Raw genomic sequence first — 20,033 nt, 5'->3', positions numbered from 1 at the left:
TTCACTTTCACCTGGTCTATCTCTGACTCCTTCCTTCCCTCCCTCCTCATCTCTGTTATCATTTCTGGGGATGGGCTGGCCATTAATATCCACAAAAACCCACCAACTCCTACCTGGAATATATTTCCTTACACCCTGCTTCCTGTAAAGACTCCATCCCATTCTCTCAGTTCCTCCATCTCCACCATATATGTTCCGATGAGGCCAACTTCAACAAGGGAGCCTCTGAAATGTCCACCTTCTCCTTCAGTGATGATTCCCCAGCACCATTGTTGACAGGGCCCTCAAATGAGTCCGGGCCGTCTCCCACACTTCCAGCGTCACGCCGTGTCTCCTTCCGGCAACAGCGACAGGGATCCCCTTATCTTTACCTACCATCCCATCAGCATCCACACCCAGTAGATCGTCAGCTGCTATTTCCGCCACCTCCAACGAGATGCCACCACCAGACACACATCCCCTCCAATCCCAAGTCTGCCTTCTGCACAGACCATTCCCTCTGGTACACCCTGGTCCACCCTTCACCCCCAACAACCCCAAAGCCTCATGGCACTTCCCCTTGCAACCGCCGAAGGTGTAGGACCTGCCCATTTACCTCCTCCTTCCCCAGTATCCAAGGGCCCAAAAATACCTTCCCGGTGAAGCAGCACTTTACTTGCAATTCCCAGAATCTAGTCTACTGTATTTGCGGCTCACAATGTGGTCTCCTGCACATTGTGGGAATGAAGTGTGTAGACTGGGTGACCGCTTTGCAGAACATCTGCGTTCTGCTCGCAAAAAGGACCCTGAGCTTCCAGTTCCCTGCCACTGTAACGCACCACCCTGTTCCCTGACCGACCTCTTTGTCTCGTGCTTGCTGCAGTGTCCCAGCGAAGCTCACTGCAAGCTGGAAGAACAACACCTCATTTTCCGCTTGCGGACCCTGCAGCCCTCCGGGCTCAGTATCGAGTTCAATCATTTTAGGACCTGAGCTCTCCCATGTCGTAGCTCCCTACTCCACACACAGTCACATAGCCTGCCATTACACACTACATATTATTAGTCACTAACAGTCCCCAGTAACAACTATTCACCCTCCTAGCCAGATTGTTATCAACTCCTTTGTCTATCCAACTGCTCTTCTCTCTCTTTGGGCAGTAGCCCCACCTATCATTTACTCCCTACACCCTCTACACATACAAACTGACAGTATCGTAGCAACCACCAGTTCTAAAGAAGGGTGATTGGACCTTAAGTGTTAATTCTGATTTCTCTACAGGGTTCACCTGTACATCCTCCAACTTGGACTACTGCATCCATTGCTCCTGTGGCCTCCTTTCCATCGGCAAGACCAAGTGCTGACTCGCAGGCCATTTGGTGGAGCATCTGTGCTGTCTATGCAATAATTGACAACACCTTCCGGTCACTAACCATTTTAACTCCCCCTCCCATTCCCTCGATGACATGTCCGTCCTGGGCCGTCTCTAGTGCCGTAATGACGCCACACACAAACTGGAGGAGCAACATCTCATATCCCACCTCGGCAGCCCACAGTCTGATGGCCTGAATGTAGAATTCACCAGTTTTAAAGTCGTCCCACTCCTGACCTCATCCCAATTCAAACCTCCCTCTCATCACCACCCTCCTTGACCTGATACATCCTGTCCATTTTCTTCCCCATCTATCTGCCCCACCCTTCCCACTGACCAATTCCCCACTAACCCTACCTGCATCCCCCTATCACCACCCCACCCTTCCTCCCTTAGTTTGTTTCCCAGCTCCCTTCCCCCTCCCCATTTCTGATAAAAGTGTCCCGACCTGAAACGTGGACTCCCCTGCTCCTTTCCGCTGCCTGGTCTGCAGCGTTCCTCCAGCTCCACATCGTAGTGACACTGAATCAGTCAATGACAGTTTAGGCAACATAATTAGCTTTTCTAGCCTCAGGAATGTAAGGAATGAATGAAGAGTCTTCTTGTGAACCTGGGAAATTCATGTAAATTGACAGGGCAATGACAGCTTAAAGTTCATGGTTTCATTGGAACATTACGAATAGCAGCAGAGCGCTCTAGACTTCAGGCCTTAGATAATAACGCATCTGCAACTTTTCTGTATGCAACATCTATATTGTTAGCCAACAAAAGTCTGGCTTGCAATTCCCACTTGTACCCTAACATCCATAGCCTAATGAAGGAGCGAATGTCAGATTAAAGAAAAAAATCATTGCATTTATACAGCTGCATTAATGTTATAAAACATCCCAGGATGATTCCGATTTTGCCAGGAAGGAAGACATCGGGACAGATGACCAAAAGCTTGGTCACAGTTTGGTTTTAAGCAGTGTCTCAAAGGAGAAGAGAGAGTCGCAAAGAGGTTTAGCTAAGAACGAGGGTCTGAGCTAGCTGGAGGAATGGCCACCAATGGTTGAACAATGCAAATCAGAATTGAAGGAATGCTGTGATATCAAAGCTGCAGTGATTCAGGAGGTTACAGAGATAGGGAAGGGTGCAAGGTCTTGGAAGGATTTGAGACAGACATTTGATAATCCCACCATGCTATAAAATTAAATTCAGTATTTTCTGGTAATCAGGGAGCTAACATCAGAACTTGACTTTACAAAGCTGCTGGAGTTCTAATGTTTTAACAAGGCAGGAAATTGCCACCTGATTTTCTCTCAATTCCTTCTGAAGCGATTCAGCAATCCGCTTGTGCGTGCTGTAAAGCAGAAGGTAGAGACTATGCAAACTAATATTCTTACCTTTTGTAACATAGCAATCAGGTTTCATCTCCATTGCAGGTTACAAACAACCAGACTCAAAGGGGAAAGACAACTGTTCAATTTCCGATGCCTCATTTAAAACAGAACTTATTAATAGTGTCAACTCTATGCAATATTAAGCCTCAGGAAAGGACAGCTGATCCCAGCTAGAAAGGATTTAAATTTCATCCTCCACTTACCTAAGTAAGCAGATTGGCACTGATCCTAAATCTTAAACTACCTCGTACTTATATAACTGTAAGTTTAGATAGTGAATGCCTGGGCAGGAGGGAAAAATAAAACCATCACTTCTGGTCCCCAGCAAATGTATGACATATGAAGTCACATGGCTGATCTCCCCCCCCCTCCTCCCCCCCCCCCCCTCCCCCCCCCTGCCATTTCAGGAAAACCAAGGTTACTCATAACAGTCATTCTATCAGTCAGCTCCTGGTTTCAAATCCCACTCCGGGGATTTGTAAGAAAATTCAGGACAGGAGTTCAGTGTCCAGTATGAGGAAGTGCCACACTTTTAGACATGCTGTCTATCCGACAGTGTCAAACCAAGGCCCCATCTGCCCTCTCAGGGATTTGTAAAAGACCCTGTGGCACTAATTTGAAGAACACCAGGGCATTTTTATTCCTGGTGTCCTGATCAATATTTATCCTCAACCATCAATAATAAAATGAATAAATGCTGCAGCTGGATTGAACCATATTCTGTGGATTTCATGTCCAATAGTTATTCACTATACTACGATACCACGATAGAATTATAAATTTAGTGATTCTGTTTCACGAACCGTCTGAAAGATAACCCATTTGACAGTGCAGAGCTCTTTACTGGCAATGGGATTGTTTCTGGATTCTTGACTCTTTATGACTTTCTTGATGGAACACTATTCATTGATGCAATGAAATACAATATCCTTTTTATTGTCACATGTACTCCATTGTAGAAGTACAGTGAAAACTTCTTAAGATGTCGCCATAAGAAGGCAGACATTGTATGTACAGGTACCTCAGTACAATTCTTGTAAACAGCGGAGGATCAGAAGTAGTTGCTTAATTACAGAGTTGAAAATAAGTTAAAAATAGGAAAATATTAAGGGGTTAATATTACAGTGTTCTACTGTCCAGGACTCGCTGAGAGCGCTGTTCTGGGGCTGTATCCCATGTGCTGCTGTGGGACTTCTTGCCTTGCTGCTCAAGGCCTCGCAGCCCACGTAATTCTCCACAGCTTGCTGCTCATGGTGTTCTGGGACTCACAGGGCATGCCTGCATGCCCCAGAGCACAAGACCAAATTGCCCATGCTGGTTCCACTGCAGGACTTGACTAGTGTTTGCTCCATTCTGCCACAGGACTTGGCCTGCTCATTCTGTTGGGGGTCTAGGCCTGCTTGCTCTGTTCACTTGCAGGACTTGACCTGCTTGCTCCGTTCTGCCACAGGACTTGGCCCGCTTGCTGTGTTCCACTGCGGGTCTTGGCCCGCTCGCTCTGTTCCACTGCGGGACTGGGCCCACTCGCTCCATTCCACAGTGTTACTTGACCCACTCTGTCTGCAATTCCTCTCTCCAGGGGGTTGGGGAGAAAGGGAAAACCACAAAGAGGAGAGAAATAAGAGGGAATAAAGGTAAAGGCATGAACAAACAGAAGAGCTCCAACTGGAGGGAGTCCTAGTTGGCATCATAAATCGAAAGAAACATAGGGTCACAGAGATGTACAGCAGTGAAACTGACCCTTTGGCCTAACTCGTCCGTGCCGACCAGATATGCTGAATTAATCTGGTCTCATTTGCCAGCATTTGGCCCATGTCCCACTAAATTGTTCTTATTCATGTATCCCTCCAGGTGCCTTTTAAATGTTGTCATTGTACCAGCCTCCACCACTTCCTCTGGCAGCTCATTCCACACATGCATCACTCTGCGTGAAAAAGTTGCCCCTTAGATTTGTTTCTAAGTCTTTCCCCCCCTCACCTTAAACCTATGCCCCCCCCCTCCAGTTTTGGATTTCCTTACCCTGGGGAGAAAAACCCTGGCTATTTACCCTATCCATGACCCTCTTGCTCTCATAAACCTCTAATAAGGTCAGCCCTCAACATGCAATGCTCCAGGGAAAATTGCCCCAGTCTGTTCAGCCTTGCCCTATAGACCAAACCCTCCAACTCTGGCAACATCCTTGTAAATCTTTTCTGGTTTGAGGACAGTTGAAAAATGCAGGAATCAGCTTGAGAATTTAATTCAGGGTTGGTTGCTGGGGTCACCCAGAGTTAATCAACAGATCCTATCTGCTTAGTAGCACCGCATTCTCCGCCCTGCTCACCTCTTCTGAATTAGCTTTGACTTGAAATAGAGAGGAAGAGGTAGATGACTCACAGGGCACAATGTTGCGTCAGCGCAAATATTTGAACATGTGGCAGTATTCAACAAAATCCTATCCCATCCTTGCTCAATGTCCATCGAGGAGCCGCAGTGTTTGGGAGTAGGTAATCCATCTTCTGTCAAGAGTGAACAGCTCCACCGTCCTCTTCTCCAGCAATGATCCGTGAAGTGTTACTGAGGTTGACTATTGGATTAATTTTCTTGAAAGAGAAACGACTTGCATTTATATGGAGCTTGTCATGATTACTGGAGATCTCAAAGCCCTTCACAGCTCACGAAATACTTTTGAAGTCGGTTTTGAAATGTTGGAAACGTGGCAGACATTTTGCACGCAGCCAGCTGTCACAACCAGCAATGTGAAAACTAAATTGTTTGTTTCTCTTGCAGATATTTAATATTTGTAATGATTGTCTGTACATTGATTGTAACAAACTGTGTCATAGTCCTAAATGTCTCCTTGAGGACACCGAACACCCACAGCATGTCTGAGAAGATCAAACAAGTAAGGGCATTTACAAGTTTTTTTTTACAGAATTATGAATGTAAGTTTTTATTTTTCTCTCCAAGTGTCAACTTTTTTTGCATGTTTTACTTTAAATGCCAATTTTCTTTATCCTCACAAGAGGCTGGTGTCCAACATTTGGAGCTGTGTTGCAATATACAGTCACATATTCCACTTTCTAATTATAGAGTCATGACAGCACAGAAATAGACCCTTTGGTCCAATTCATCCATGCTGACCAAGTTTCCCAAACTAAACTAGTCCCACTTGCCTGCATTTGCGCCATATCCCTTTATTCATGTCCCTGTCCAAATTCTTATAGATGTTGCAACCGTACCTGCATCTACCAGTTCCTCTGGCAGTTCATTCCACATATGGACCACCATATGTAAAGGTTGCCCCTCAGGTAAAGATTTTAAAATCTTTATCCTCTCACTTTAAAAATATGCCCTCAAGTTTTGAACTCTCCTACCCGAGGGAAAAGGCCCTTGCTATTCACCTTATCTATGTCCCTCATGATTTTATAAACTGTAGTGGGAGCAGTGATGGCTGCCTCCTTCAGTACTCTCTTTTCTAAGTGGAATTTCTGATTTACAGCCTGAACAACCAGGGCACATAGATTTGTTAAAATACCACTGAACCTTACAGCACAAGAGGAATCCATTTGATCCAACTTTGCAAAAAGCTGTCCAATTAGCCCCACAACCCCTAGTCTTAACGACTGTGAAAATCCCCCTCACATACCTGTTCAATTCCTTTTTGGAAGATATTATTGAATCTGCTCCCATGGCCTTTAAAAGCTCACTGCATTTAAAAAATTTTGATTGTCATTGATCTTCTTTGTGTTGACAATTTTATATGTGTCCTTTGATCATCGATCATCCTGCCTTTTTTTTTAATCCATCATGATTTTGAAGACTGCAAATAAAATCCTGCCTTCCCTACACTAAATAGAATGATCCCATCTTTTCCAGCTGCTCCACATAACTGCAATGCTGTAGCATTCTAGCATACCTTCTCTGTATCCTCTCTATGGTATTGACATGCTTCCTAATATGCGGTTAGATGATTTTGACACAATTGGAGCCTGACCAATATTTCAATAAGGTTTAGCATAGCTTGCTTGCCTTTATGCCTCTGTTTATAAACTCAGAGACCCATCTCTTTGGAAAGGATACTTTCAATTTGTCCTAGCTCCTTAAAAGAGTTATGCACCACACATTCCCAGGGCATCATTGCCCTGCAACTCCAGGTCGCTGCAGTCTATGTAACTATTCACGAGGATTCTCCTGGTGTGGTAGATCCACACAAAGTCAGGGATGATCCCAAATTTAATTAGCTGCATTTCTAAAGAAAAACTCACCACTAAATCACCCATTTGATTCATTAAACTAATTACAATTTAAAAGCTCTGCCTAGCAAGGCATTTGGTTAGCTCTGCAACCTCACAGCGACAGGACCTGGGTTCAGTTCCATCCTCGGGTCACTGTCCGTGTGGAGTTTGAACATTCTCCCCGTGTCTGCGTAGGTTTCCTCCGGGTGCTCCGGTTTCCCCTCTCAGTCCAAAGATGTGCAGATTAGGGTGGATTGGCCGTGCTAAATTGCCCACAGTGCCAAGGAATGTGTAAATTAGATGGCTTGGCTATGCTAAATTGCCCACAGTGCCAAGGAATGTGCGGGTTAGGTGGGTTGGCCATGCTAAATTGCCCTGTGGTGTCCAAGGATGTGCAGGGTAAGTGAATTAGCTATTTGAAATATAGGGTAAATGGGATAGAATTGGTGGTGGGGTGTGGGTCTGGGTGGGGTTTTCTCCAGAGGGTTGAGCAGAGTCAGAACGGCCTTGTTCTACACTGTAGGGATTCTATGATTAAAAACAAAAACAAAAGAGATGAGGACGGAACATGGGTAAACTAAATCAAAATAGCATTGGAAGGGGAGATCATGCACTCCCATCTCCTGTGATACCAAACTCTCTCTAAAGGCTTTGAGGGTGCTGGTAGACACCATGTGCTCTCTCTCTCTCTCTCTCTCTCCCTCTCCCCCAGGGGCACAGGGGCATGAACATAGTTGTGGAAGAGAAGCAGCCAGTAGGGAATTTTGACCCCCTCCATGTCCCACTGCCTAGAACTGTTGATGGTTAATTTAGCCAGGCTCAGGGGAAGAATCACCTAGCTTTTAAATTGGACAGTTGGGCAGAAAAATATAGTTCAGCTTCTCTTTCCCGATCACTAAGCAGTAATTGCGTATGTATTTCGATATATGGTGAATTCAGGAGGGAATGCGTCTAGCAGAAAGTTTCGGCTTGTGAAAACTGTTTGGGCATGAGTGTTGGAGTACTGGAGCAGTACCCCAAATAAGAGTCAAGCTGAGTGGAAAGAAGTAGATGGTAAAGGCTGTCTTTGAAAAGCCTAAAGGTTTTCGGCTGCACTGACTCAGTGTACAGGGAGCTGCTTATGGTTACCACATGAACCTCGCTGATTTACAGGCTTTACTTGCAGATCTTCCTGGAGTTTCTGCCTCAGTATTTGGGCATGCACTTGGAGTCTCCTGAAGATTCCTTGGACACACACCAACCAAGGCGCAGGAGCTCCTTTGGGATTATGATAAAAGCGGAGGAATATATTCTCAAAAAACCACGGAGCGAACTGATGTTTGAAAGACAGCGAGATAGGCACGGACTGAAGAGACTGAACAAGCCATCTGCAGGTTAGATGGTGATGCTGATGAGTCCTCTGTTTTCATATTCTAAGGCTTTCAAGTTCTACAGGACATTTCATCATATTGAGTGGGGATGTCAACATAGAAGCATTTATTCACACAAAGGGGTAGTCAAAATCTGGATAATGCTCAACTGAAAATCCCACTAAGATATGGACTAACTAATGTTTCAAAATAACGAGTGATATAGTTTGTCAGGTAAGAATGTAAAGGCTTTTGTAAGGAACAGATGAGTCATAATCTAACATTGTGGGAAAACAGGCTCAAAGCTGAATAGCTCCCACCTCCTCTTGTAAAACCACACAGTCACAAACAAAATTGCCCATTGATATATAAAACGGTGATATTAGATCATTAGTTACTAGAAACGTAGCAGGTCTGGCAGAATATGTGGAGAGAAAGAAGAGTTAACATTTCAAGTCCAATAACCGTTGTTCTATTCTGACTTGAAACATTAACTATGCTTTCTTTCACAGATGCTGCCAGAATGATAGATTCCTACAGTGCAAAAAGAGGCTATTCAGCTCTCTGAGAATGCACTGGCCCTCTGAAGAGCATCCCCAACCACACCCACCCCATCCCTGTAACCCTGCACCATGTTTATTTTAAAGCAAGGCCTACCCAGCTGACCTAGATGTAATTGAATTGTGGGAAGAAACCAGATCCACCTGGAGGGAACCAAGGCAGACACAGGGAGGACATGCAAATGCCACGTTCGGTTGCCCCAGGCAGGAATCAAACCCAGGTCCCTGGTGCTGTGAGGCACTGTGCCACCATGTCTGCTGAGTTTCTCCAGCAATTTCTTCCTGTTTCAGGTCTTCAGCTGTTTTCCTTTGTTTATTTTAGGGTGTATTTGTTTATTGTTTGTGACATCTACTTAAGGTAAGAGAGTCTTAGACAGTGTCTATTGTGAATAGTCCAATGTTAAATTATAGCACAGTTGGAGGCTTTAATTCCCGATCATAAATACTCAAGCTGTTTACTTTCCAGCAAGCAAGCAGAGAGTTGTTTTCAGGCAGATGACTTCTGGCATCCACCACTGGTCACAACTGCACAAAGCAATCAGAAATCTATTTGTGGGACAAATCTCACTCTACACACACATCCCAGTCCTGTGGCATCTTATCTCTCCTCCCCAAATGCTTGCAAAGCAACAATGTAAACACAACTGACAGTGAGTTGCAGTACAGTCATTTGTTTTTAAGAATGCAATGATATTTTTTCCCCCATAGTCCTTGGTTTCGAGCCAGTTCTTATTCCATTTTATCCATAATCAAAAATAAAGCACAAAATATGATATTTACAGCCATTGGAGAGGGAGTTCCAAGAAATTGACCCAGCAAAAATGAGGAATTGTGATATTTTCCAAGTAAGAACAGTGAAGGTGAGTTTGGGGGGAGAACTTGCAGTTGGGTGGTGATCCCGTACAATTTAGATGGATAAAGGGAAATAAATATATCGGTCATAAGGTAGAAGTTACTGTCTAAGGAGCCTTAGTGAATTTTTTCAGTGTTTTGTAGATGCAACACACTGCTGCTACTGAGCACTGGTGGTGGAGGTGGGGAAAATGAACATGGTGCTAATCAATCTAACTGTTTTGCCTCGGATGGTGTTGAGCTCCTTCTGTTTTGTTGGAGCTGCACTCGAGTGCAGTCCGTCAAGTGAGAAGTACTCTAACACAGTCCTCATTTGTATTTTGTAGATGATAAAGAGGTTTAGGGAGTCAGCAGGTAAGTTACTCGTTGCAGGATTCCTGGCATCTGACTTGCTCTTGTAGCTGTGGTATTTATATGTTGGTCCAGGTCACTTCTGGTCAGTGGTGAGCCCCAAGATGTTTATATTGGGGAATTCAGCAATGGTAATGCCACTGAATGTCAAGGGTTGATGGTTACATTCTCTTTTGTTGGAGATGGTAATTGACTGGCATTTGTGTGGCACACATGTAACTTGCCATTTGTCACTCAAAGTCTGGATATCATCAGGGACATGATTTCTCAGATGCTGAAGTGGTTGCAAAAGGTGCTGAATGTTGCACAGTCATCAATGAACATTTCTGACCTCATGATGGAGAGAATGTTATTGATGAAGCAGCTGTTTGGGCCTATGGCTCTAAGCAACTCCTGCAGAAATTGACTACTTGCTTACTGGCATGGCTATTCCAGAATCCCAATACAGTCCTTTGCTTTCTGCAGTGGAAGAGTAAAACTAGGCTAAATGCCTCTAGTCACAAAGAACAACAACTCTTCACAGAGTTGTGAGTAAAGGACGCCGGAAGTGGCATCCTGGTCATATAATGGTTACATTTGCGCTGCAGAGGGGCAACAGCTTATATTCTTGTGACTTAGTCAGAGGGAAACCTATTAAATTACATGCTTGAAGGGCGCCTGCAGAAGGGCAAAATAATTGAGAAAAAATGAGTGAAAATACCTAAACTTCTGTTTAGAACTTTCAACCCAGTCAGGTATCCCAAGGCATTTCCCAGGAATGTAGCAAGGCAAAAATGGAGTGGAATCAAAGAAAATAATATTGCGCTGAATCTTGCATAATTTTCGTTAAGTGCGATTTGTGTTGATTCTTTTTGGAAAGACTCGTCGTGAAACCCAGTGAGAATTCTCACTGTATCTTACCACGTGTGCTTCATTAACCCTACCCTTATGTCCAATTCTAGCCCATCTTAACTCATGCTGGTTCCTGGAATAATTGGAAAAGTAACTCAAATCTGGTGCAATTCTGGATGGGCAGCAATTGCTGAGCTGGCCAGCACTGGCTATCTACGATAGTAGAATAAATAAACTGTGGATTTTAAAATGTCCATTTGTGGGACCCCAAGTATGCACCTGGGGAATACCCTGTAGAAACTGGTACATTCCTAGACCTCTCATACATGTAAAGACACTATGAGGGTCCCACTGTGAGTGTTGACGAATTCCCAGGGATATGTTGCGATTATTATCTCACTCCTGAAATTACCATCGCTTCCCATGGGCATCTCCTGAAAATATCAGTATGTTTTCAAAGTAAATGCTGCAAATCCTGAAACACTCTTGAACATTCTCTATCTTGTTCTCCAAAAGATAATATTATCTAACTAAAGGGAATTGCAGAAGACAATTTCCATTTGAGTAGGGAAAGGAAACTAGCAGCAATGCAGTAATCTAATGAGATCTAGTCTGAAGTTGGTCCTCCTGGGGTGGGCCACACTGAGATTCCTTATGTTCTGGGCATCCTATCTTGGAAACTTCTAAAATAAGCCAAGCTAACTCAGCACAAGTAGTCCATTAATTAAAGCAAATCATGTATTATTGGTTGCAATCTAATGTCCAGCAATAAGTGAATGACCACATGGAAAAGTGCCAAAATGACAGAACTTTAGGAAATTTCTCCTTGTTCTCAAACATAATCAAGATACCAATCTTTTAGCAGTTTTGCATCAATTACTACACATGCTTGTCGGTAAATATTGTTTGTATCACTTATTAGAAGCTTTCACAGCAGTTTCATGATGTGGTTTGGAGTTCTGCAAACTGCAAAGCTTCAGCTGCTGGTCTGCGTTGAATTAGTTGCTAGTTTCAGCTACAGTTCAGTGCTTTCCGCGCTTCAGGAAATTGTATGTCAAGTCCCACTCTATGCTAACATTTTAGTCTGATGCTGAAACAGTGCTGCACTGCTGGAGCCTGCCTTTCGACTCCTCTTTCACTCAGGCAAACCACTATTGTAACTCATGAGATATGAAACATCCAAAGGAAACATTTTTCAGGTATGCAGGTGAGTTTTACCCAGTGTATATTAATCTCTCAAACATAAATCCCTCAATCACCAAAACATTGTCACATCGCTGTTTGAGAGAAGCTTACTGTGCATGATATGGTTTCAGTCATCGCATGTAGTCCTGCAGTGCATGAGAGTGACAGCATGACTGTGAATGCAAGCACATACACATCATGGTTCAATAAGACTCTTCCAAAAATGCCACAACCCAATGTTGAACTCTGTCTGCAGCTCTTCAACATTGACTGAAATATCTGATGAGTTTCTATGCTCTATATTTTCCAGGTGTCTTCTGGAGCAGGTGGGGCAACTCACTACTCCATTTCTTGCAAGTCATTCACCAAGAATTTGCTAGAGTGGGCCTCTCTTAGCATAGCTTGTTAGCTCAAATTCATCTTTCACATGCAAGCTCAAAATCATTATGTGTCTGTAATTATTGTAAATTAATAATTTCGAGCAAATTGCTGAACCATTCTTGTTGATAATGTTGCACGTTAAGGGGTTGGAGGTGGGGGCGGGGAAATTAAGAACGGGGGGAAAAAAATTTTAACCTGCAATTTTAAATAAATAATAATTCTTATATTTCCATATCACTCAGGTTCAGACATTGATATTGGAACCACAGTTGACCTGTACAGAAACCTGGCTCACTTTGCCCCAGAGATAAAAACCTGTGTTGATGCCTGTAACTTTATTGCCAAAAGCACAAAAGAACAGAATGATTTTGGATCTGTGAGTATGTGCAAGGATATTAATTGGTTATAAAGCTTGTAACTGTAGGTTTCTAGAGACTTAAACACACAACCTAAGCTAACACTCCCAGTGCATTTAGTTGGGGATGCTGCACTGTCAGATGTGCCATCTTTCAGGTGAGCTGTTAAACTATTGAAATTCCTCCCTAAACTCTACCTCTCTGCTTCTTCCTTTAAGATTTTACTTAAGATTTATTTCTGACCTTTCTTAATATCTCCTTGTGCGGTTTGGTTTCAAATGAATAAAGTATCCATGCAGCACACTAGGACATCTTATGACAGAAGATGCTTCATAAATGCAAATTATTGTTGTTGCTGTAATTCAGTCTTACTATGAATTTCTACATACTAGTTTGTTGCCTGAAATATGATTTGACCTTGAAACCTGCATATACTTCCAGATTTGACATTGATAAGTGAGGTATCTTTTTTATTCACTCATGGATTTAGGCATCGCTGACTTGGCCAGTGTTTATTGCCCAGCTCTAGCTGCTCCTGAGAAGGTGGCTGTGAGCTACCTTCTTGTACCATTTCAGTCCAGACTCCCAATGCCATAAGGGAGGGAGTTCCAAGATTTTGACACGGTGACACTGAAGGAACAGAGCCAAAATTCCATGTCCAATATGGCGGATGGCTTGGAGGAGAACTTAGATGCTCTGGTTGCTATGTTGTAATGGTGAGCGTGCCGGTTTCTGAACCCTGTGATCAGAGTTCAAATCTAGGTGTAGGCTTCTTTCTGGGGCGGCATGGTGGCTCAGTGGTTAGCGCTGCTGCCTCACAGCGCTGGGGACCCAGGTTTGATTCCACCCTCGGGCGACTGTCCGTGTGGAGTTTGCACATTCTCCCTGTGTCTGTGTGGGTTTCCTCCTGGTGCTCCAGTTTCCCCCCACAGTCCAAAGATGTGCAGGCTGGGTGGATTGGCCGTGCTAAATTGCCGGTAGTGTTCAGGGATGTGTAGATGGGGTGGGCCTGGGTGGGATGCTTTGAAGTTCATTGTGGACTGGTTGGGCTGAAGGGCCTGTTTCCCACACTGTAGGGATTCTATATGGTTGTGGGGTTTGAAGATGCTTGGTGAGTTTCTGCAGTGCATCTTGTCAATAGTACACACTGGTGCTACTGAGCGTTGGGCGTGGACGTCGTGAATGCTTTTGGATGTGGATTTATATTGCCAGTGCAGTTCAGCTTCTGGTCAATGGTGACCTCCAGTTTGTGGATAATAGGGGATTTGGTAATGAGTGGTTAGTAATCAGTTATGATGGTAATGCTATTGAATGTCAAGGGATGACAGTTACATTCTCTGCTTTGGGTGGTGATTGCCTGGTACATGACATTTGTCAGTCCTATTATCTGTTCTTCTAAGGTCAAAAAAACTTACACTTAGGTAGTACCTTCCACAACCTGTCCCAAAGTGTTTCATGTCCAATTAAATACTTTTAAAGCGGTTATGATGTAGAAGAATAGGAGCATAACATAGATTGAAATCCTGCTCCCAAAGTGTCTGTTTAAAGATACAAAGGTAGAAATTATTTTTAAGCAAGCACTGAATGAGTTCAAACACAGGTCAATAAAATACCAGTAGACATTGTGGAATCAGGTTCTGGACAGTGTAGCTGTAAATTTTGAATGATGGTGTTTGTACATTTCCATCTACCACACTATGTGTGTGTCAGTAGTCTGTAAAAGACACTATTTGATACGTAAAATGCAAGCACCATCCCTTAATGTTTCACGTGAGGCATGTCTGTTTTTCATTTAATTAGGTCAATGTATTAGTGTTTAGAGAGCTGGATTCAAGTGAACTTAAGGCCCAGAACAGCTGAAATTACAACAACAAAATCTTTGTTCTGTTCTTTCAGGAGAATGAAAACTGGATTCTGATTGGAAAGGTTATCGACAAGGCTTGTTTCTGGATTGCACTTCTCCTCTTTAGCATTGGCACTGTGACAATCTTCCTCACAGGGCACTTCAACCAAGCACCAGAATTCCCGTTTCCTGGAGATCCAAGGAAATATAGACCAGATTAATGTGCACCCCACTTTAAATCCATTTCCTTCCTAATTCTAATTGGGAACCTCAAACATTTTTGATCTGTTTTATTTTTAATCTTTTAAAATAAACCTACGTTCAGAAGTGGCAAGCCTCAATGCAAAGTTACAAGGACCTAATAAGCACCATGATGTCCCCGATTCATGTGAACATAATATTAAGATTTAAGATGCCAGTATTATTAAAATCCCTGGATTGCATTGTACTGCATAGTTGTTTTTCAGAAGTCAAAATGCATGAGTTTTCTTTAAAGATAAGCCATCTTATTTGTAATAAAGGCTTTAACAACCACCTGTTCATTTATTTAACTGATTATATTCAAAAGTAGCAACAAACAAGGGTAGGGCTGATACAATTAATGGTAGGGCCTTGGTAGTGTTGTAGAACAGAGGGACCTGGGGCACAGGTACAAAATTCCTTGACGTTTGCGTCACACATAGATCGGGTGGTTAAAAAAGGCATTTGGCATGCTTGCCTTCGTCGGTCAGTCCTTTGAGTATCGGAGTTGGGAACTCACGGTGAGGTTGCACAGGACATTGGTGAGGCCTCTTCCGGACTACTCTGTCCAATTCTCGTCGCCCAGTTATAGGAAGGATATTATTAAGCTGGAGAGTGTTCAGAAGAGATTTGCCAGGTATGGAAAGAAAGGCTGGATAGGCTGCGAGCGTAGGAGGTCGAGAGGCGATCTGATAGAAGAAGTTCATAAAATAATTTAGGGGTATAGTTAGAGTGAACAGTAGTTATCTTGCCCCCAGGAAACTGGCTGGTTGAGAAAGGTACCAGAGAGCAGCTGCAGCTCATGAAGCCAATTCCACAAAGCAAGGACGAGTAAAGGACCAAAAGTAAAGTAGACAAAGGGCGGTAGGTAGTGGACGTCCTGATATAGAGAAATACAAGCTCACATTTATGAATGTTTTGCTATTTCCCATCATCAACGGCCCGACTGACTTCATTGTAACTGAAGCCACAAGAAACAAGCTACACAGGTTACCTGTCCTTAGCGCCATACCATATTTAAAACCCTGTAAAAAGGGACTGCTTCTATTGCTCTAACACCCAGTGTAGCATAACATATTTTCATTATTCAATGTGGAGGTGTACTACGCTGGAAAGCATTCAAATGGTGGAAAATGTCGACATTAATTGAATGCCAACAAAAGTGAATGGAAAACAAACAAAAAAAAAGGCTGTATTTGCTTCAAATGACAAACAGTGACCGCTTGCCCGACATGGAATAACAAATCTACAGTCAATGAATGATGACAGCACCCAGTTCACATCTATTGGAGCCAAGTGCCAATTATTTTCTGCCTGGCTTGTTTATGAGTGAGAATTCAATACTTCCACCAAAATTTGCCAGGAGAGTTGCCCAAATTACTTTGTAAATGGCCTGGCATGAATTTAATATGGCATTTTACTACCAATGGAAAATATTTCTCTTTAGCCCATTAATCACCCTCAAAATCCCACAAACCTCAACACAATCATTCCTTGATCTTCAAGTTAAGAGGGAATATAGGCAATTTATGGAATTTCTTTTCACAATCTAACCTGTGGAGCCCTGATCATATTCTCATGAGTCTGTGCTACACCCATTCCCATGTCAAATATCCTTTTTAAGGTGCATTTCTCTATAGTCGACAGCAGCCTCTGGATGTGATCTAACCTTGGTTTTGTTTATTCATAGTGAACGTCATTTTATCACAAATGCCTTTACACAAAAGGTAACATTCTAATAGTTTCTGATTTTTGTACCTTTGCATCTTGTTCATTTGTGCATACAAACCTATAAGTTCTTTGTCCCTTGTTTCTAGCTCTTTCCCATTTAAACAATACGCTGATCATTCATGTGCATTGAAATCCCTCTGCCATTGCTTTGCCCACCTAGTTACTCTAACAATCTTTGTAATTTACTGCTTTCATCGACAGTTAATGCTTCTCTCTGCACTGTGTACACCCCAAACTTAATATTATCAGAAACCATAGATATGTGGCTCTTTCTAATAAATCAGAAGTCCCTTTAGATTCTACGTTCAATAGTTTGAAGCTGATTCCATCCTATTAAAGGTTATGATGCAATTTTTAATTGAGACTCAGAGCATTACTGTATTTGATCAGTAGTTTACAAAAATTAATTGAGAATTAAATAACTTGTTGTTGTCCTTTAGGTAGAAGATGTAACCCATTCTGCAATCATGCTGATAACATATTCATCCAGACAAATCAGTTATCTCAAAGCAGAGTTCTGTGGTCAGACAAAACGCTTGGGTATTCCTTTCCTGCTTTTCATTTTTAGGAAAAGGCTTTAATGTGCTTATTTTTGGTTCTCTGTTTGATAAGTCAACCGAGTGTGAAGGATGGATTTCTAACTATAAATAAACAGGCAAAATACTTTCTTCAATTTTAACACAAGAGAAACAATATTAATAAACATGTAGATCGGAAACTAATATTAATTGCAATCTAACAAAGTTTGATGCTGAAAAATGGTAAAATGGGATCATCTTTGATGATATTTCAACAACTCACACCTTACCACACAGAAAAAAAAGGGCTGAATTTTAACAAAATCAGCTAACAGTCAACTTCTGTGAGTTCTGTGGAGGGTTTCTCGCTGTGAGATTTCAAAATGCTATTCTCCAAAACTTCCCTCTCTACTTTGCACCATGCATTCATGCCACCCCACTTGTCCTACATTCCCCCTTGTCAGAAGTAGAAGTACTTGCTATTGCTGGGACATCCTTATATCCTAGTACTGGTGCCACTTTTAATCTCCAGTTACGACCAGAACAAGTGCTGACATTGCAAGTTGCTCTTCACCGTGCATATGATGGGAGCAGATCCAAAGACAAATGATTCTCAAAGTACATAGGCTGACATTTCATTGCAAAAAGAAGTTCACATTAGTAGAGGTATTACTATTAAAGAAACAAGCTACACAGGTTACCCATCCTTAGTAAAATACCATTTTAAAAGCTTGTATAAAAGAGCGATTTCTGAAGAAGGGTCCAGACCCGAAACATCAGCTTTCCTGCTTGGCCTGCTGTCTTCATCCAGTGCTACACCTTGTTATCTCAGACTTCACCTTTGGCAGTTCCTACTATCTGTCTTAAAAGAGTATTTCCAGAAATACTGGTGAATTCTAATATTTTCTCACTGTTCAGTGTGGGAGCATAACATAATGGAAAGCCTTTCAAATGGTTGAAAGCACTCACTTACTTTCAACAACAGCAAAAGCAAAGAGAAAAAACAGAAACTGCATTGGCCTCTGGCAGTGGACAAGGACTGCTTGAGTTTCCAGCAACAATAAATTTAGTCAATGAGCGATCATAGCACCCAGTGTACACTAACTGTAACCAGGGGTCAATTCAGTCTTAACATTTTGGGTCCAGTGACTCTTCCAGAATCACTGGGCCTTAACGCTACTTTCTCTTCAAAAATGTTGCCAGACCTGCTGAGTTTTTCCAGCAATTTCTGCTTTTGTTTCTGATTTCCAACATTTGGAGTTCTTTGTTATTTTTTGACAATTAAGTCTTGTTGTGGTCAATGATGCAGCACTCTAGCATGCTCAATAACTTCATCTTTCTTGGAAGACTGCTGTTGCTCTCTCAGCTCTTTAGCATCCATCATATCCCCTCGTTGCCTGCTTTAGTTGTGCAAAGTGCAGCATATTTACAGCTATGTGGCTCAGGGTATGTGGGGTGTAATGCAATGCCCCAAGATCCTCCAAGCAATAGAACTTAATTACTGGGTTGCAAGTTTGGAATGATTGGTGAAACCTTGTCTGTCAACTGCAAATGACCTAAGAAAGGCAGCAGTGCAATGCTTTCACATTACTCACAAGTACAGCCCACAGGTTCAGACTGAAAAGAATACTCCATCTACTCTAGTCACAGTTGTTTTCCATTTCCAGTTCTCATTTATGACTCACATGAATATGGAAGGCAATGCAGATTGTGCCTGGCAGTGACTCGCAGATTCAGGCTGGTAGTTTAAGAGTTCTCCAATCCTCCACGTTCCTTTCTTCTTTGCAATACAGTACCAGTTGAAACCATTAATTCTGAGCTTCCAAGTGCTCCCACTCACATTTCCTGAATTATAACTTCATTATAATGTCACACCTGAGCACACCCCTCCCCCCTCACAGGTTAGTCATGCCAAACATTGTACTGCATTATCTCCAGTTAAAGCTGGGGTGGTTGTAACCGCTGATAACCCATCTTGTTCAATCCATAATCATCTCTTTCCCCTCCCCTCCCCATGTATTGAGTTATCCCCTTCACAATTACTGTCTATTCTGCATATCACCCTGGTGCCTCCAATCCCCTGAACAGACTTCACCAACTTCCCTACCAGGGCAATGCCTCTTGACTAACTTGGATGGACAGCTCCAACTGGTCTGCTACAGGAGCCCTGAATGATCTGTGTGCAGCTCCCTAACTGACTTATCATTACTCCCCAGACAGGTTGCACCAGCCATGATCCATTCCTAGGTCTGTAGTACATGGACTATTCTACCCTGAATACTCTGAGTAGTCTTCCATTTGACCATGCTCTTGACCCTGGAAAAGATATCAGAAGCAGCCCTTACTATGTTGGGACTCTCTGACCCTCTTACCTTACTGAAGACTACTACCCTTACACTTTCAGAAATGGCTTTTGGGTAAAATTCAGTGCATTTGCTAAGTAGCTGCTGGCATATGCTGCAAGTGTGATATTGATAGAGCATGGTACTATACTGGAACATGATCACCCTTGACTGATTATTGCTGACAACCATGACACACTATCTGGCACATTCTGCATTAGAAAGCAAGAGATGTACTGTTAGTATTTAAGTTTGGATGTAAAGTACATAAGGCCAAAACAAGACAAGGCAGCTATGTTGTGAGCACTGAAGCAGATGCAAAGCAAGTAAACACCAGGAGGTCCAGGGAGGAGCCCTGAGATGAACCCTGATTCAATCCATGACTTGGGTGCCTGGAACTGCACGCAACACATCCTGGGTAAAAGTATTACAACGATACGTGCTAGTGAGCTCCAAAGTGCAGTATTGAAGTGCAGAACTGTATTGTACATGAGCCAAAACAAGTGCATTAGATTGTGGAGTGCTTGGTAAGTGGCTGATGCCAAA

At 42.8% G+C, this 20,033-nt stretch overlaps 1 protein-coding gene across 2 annotated transcripts in view; it reads left to right on the top strand.

Moving 5' to 3' along the window:
- Positions 1–15,190, top strand: part of chrne (cholinergic receptor, nicotinic, epsilon) — a 37,931-nt gene extending 22,741 nt beyond the window's left edge. The window contains exons 9-12 of one of the 2 annotated variants that reach the window (XM_048524249.2): positions 5,501–5,615; positions 8,114–8,321; positions 12,700–12,833; positions 14,710–15,190. In XM_048524249.2, the coding sequence (XP_048380206.1) occupies positions 5,501–5,615; positions 8,114–8,321; positions 12,700–12,833; positions 14,710–14,877 (625 nt within the window). In that variant the 3' untranslated portion in view covers positions 14,878–15,190. Of the gene's footprint in view, positions 1–5,500; positions 5,616–8,113; positions 8,322–10,035; positions 10,064–12,699; positions 12,834–14,709 lie in introns of those variants that run through there. The other variant, XM_048524252.2, reaches the window with a different exon arrangement.
- Positions 15,191–20,033: the final 4,843 nt, after the last annotated feature.

This window comes from Stegostoma tigrinum, chromosome 45 (assembly GCF_030684315.1).
Source record: "Stegostoma tigrinum isolate sSteTig4 chromosome 45, sSteTig4.hap1, whole genome shotgun sequence".
NCBI classification, from domain to species: domain Eukaryota; kingdom Metazoa; phylum Chordata; class Chondrichthyes; order Orectolobiformes; family Stegostomatidae; genus Stegostoma; species Stegostoma tigrinum.
The sequence above is the reverse complement of the archived record's forward strand: the minus strand, read 5'-3'. Positions and strand labels throughout refer to the sequence as shown.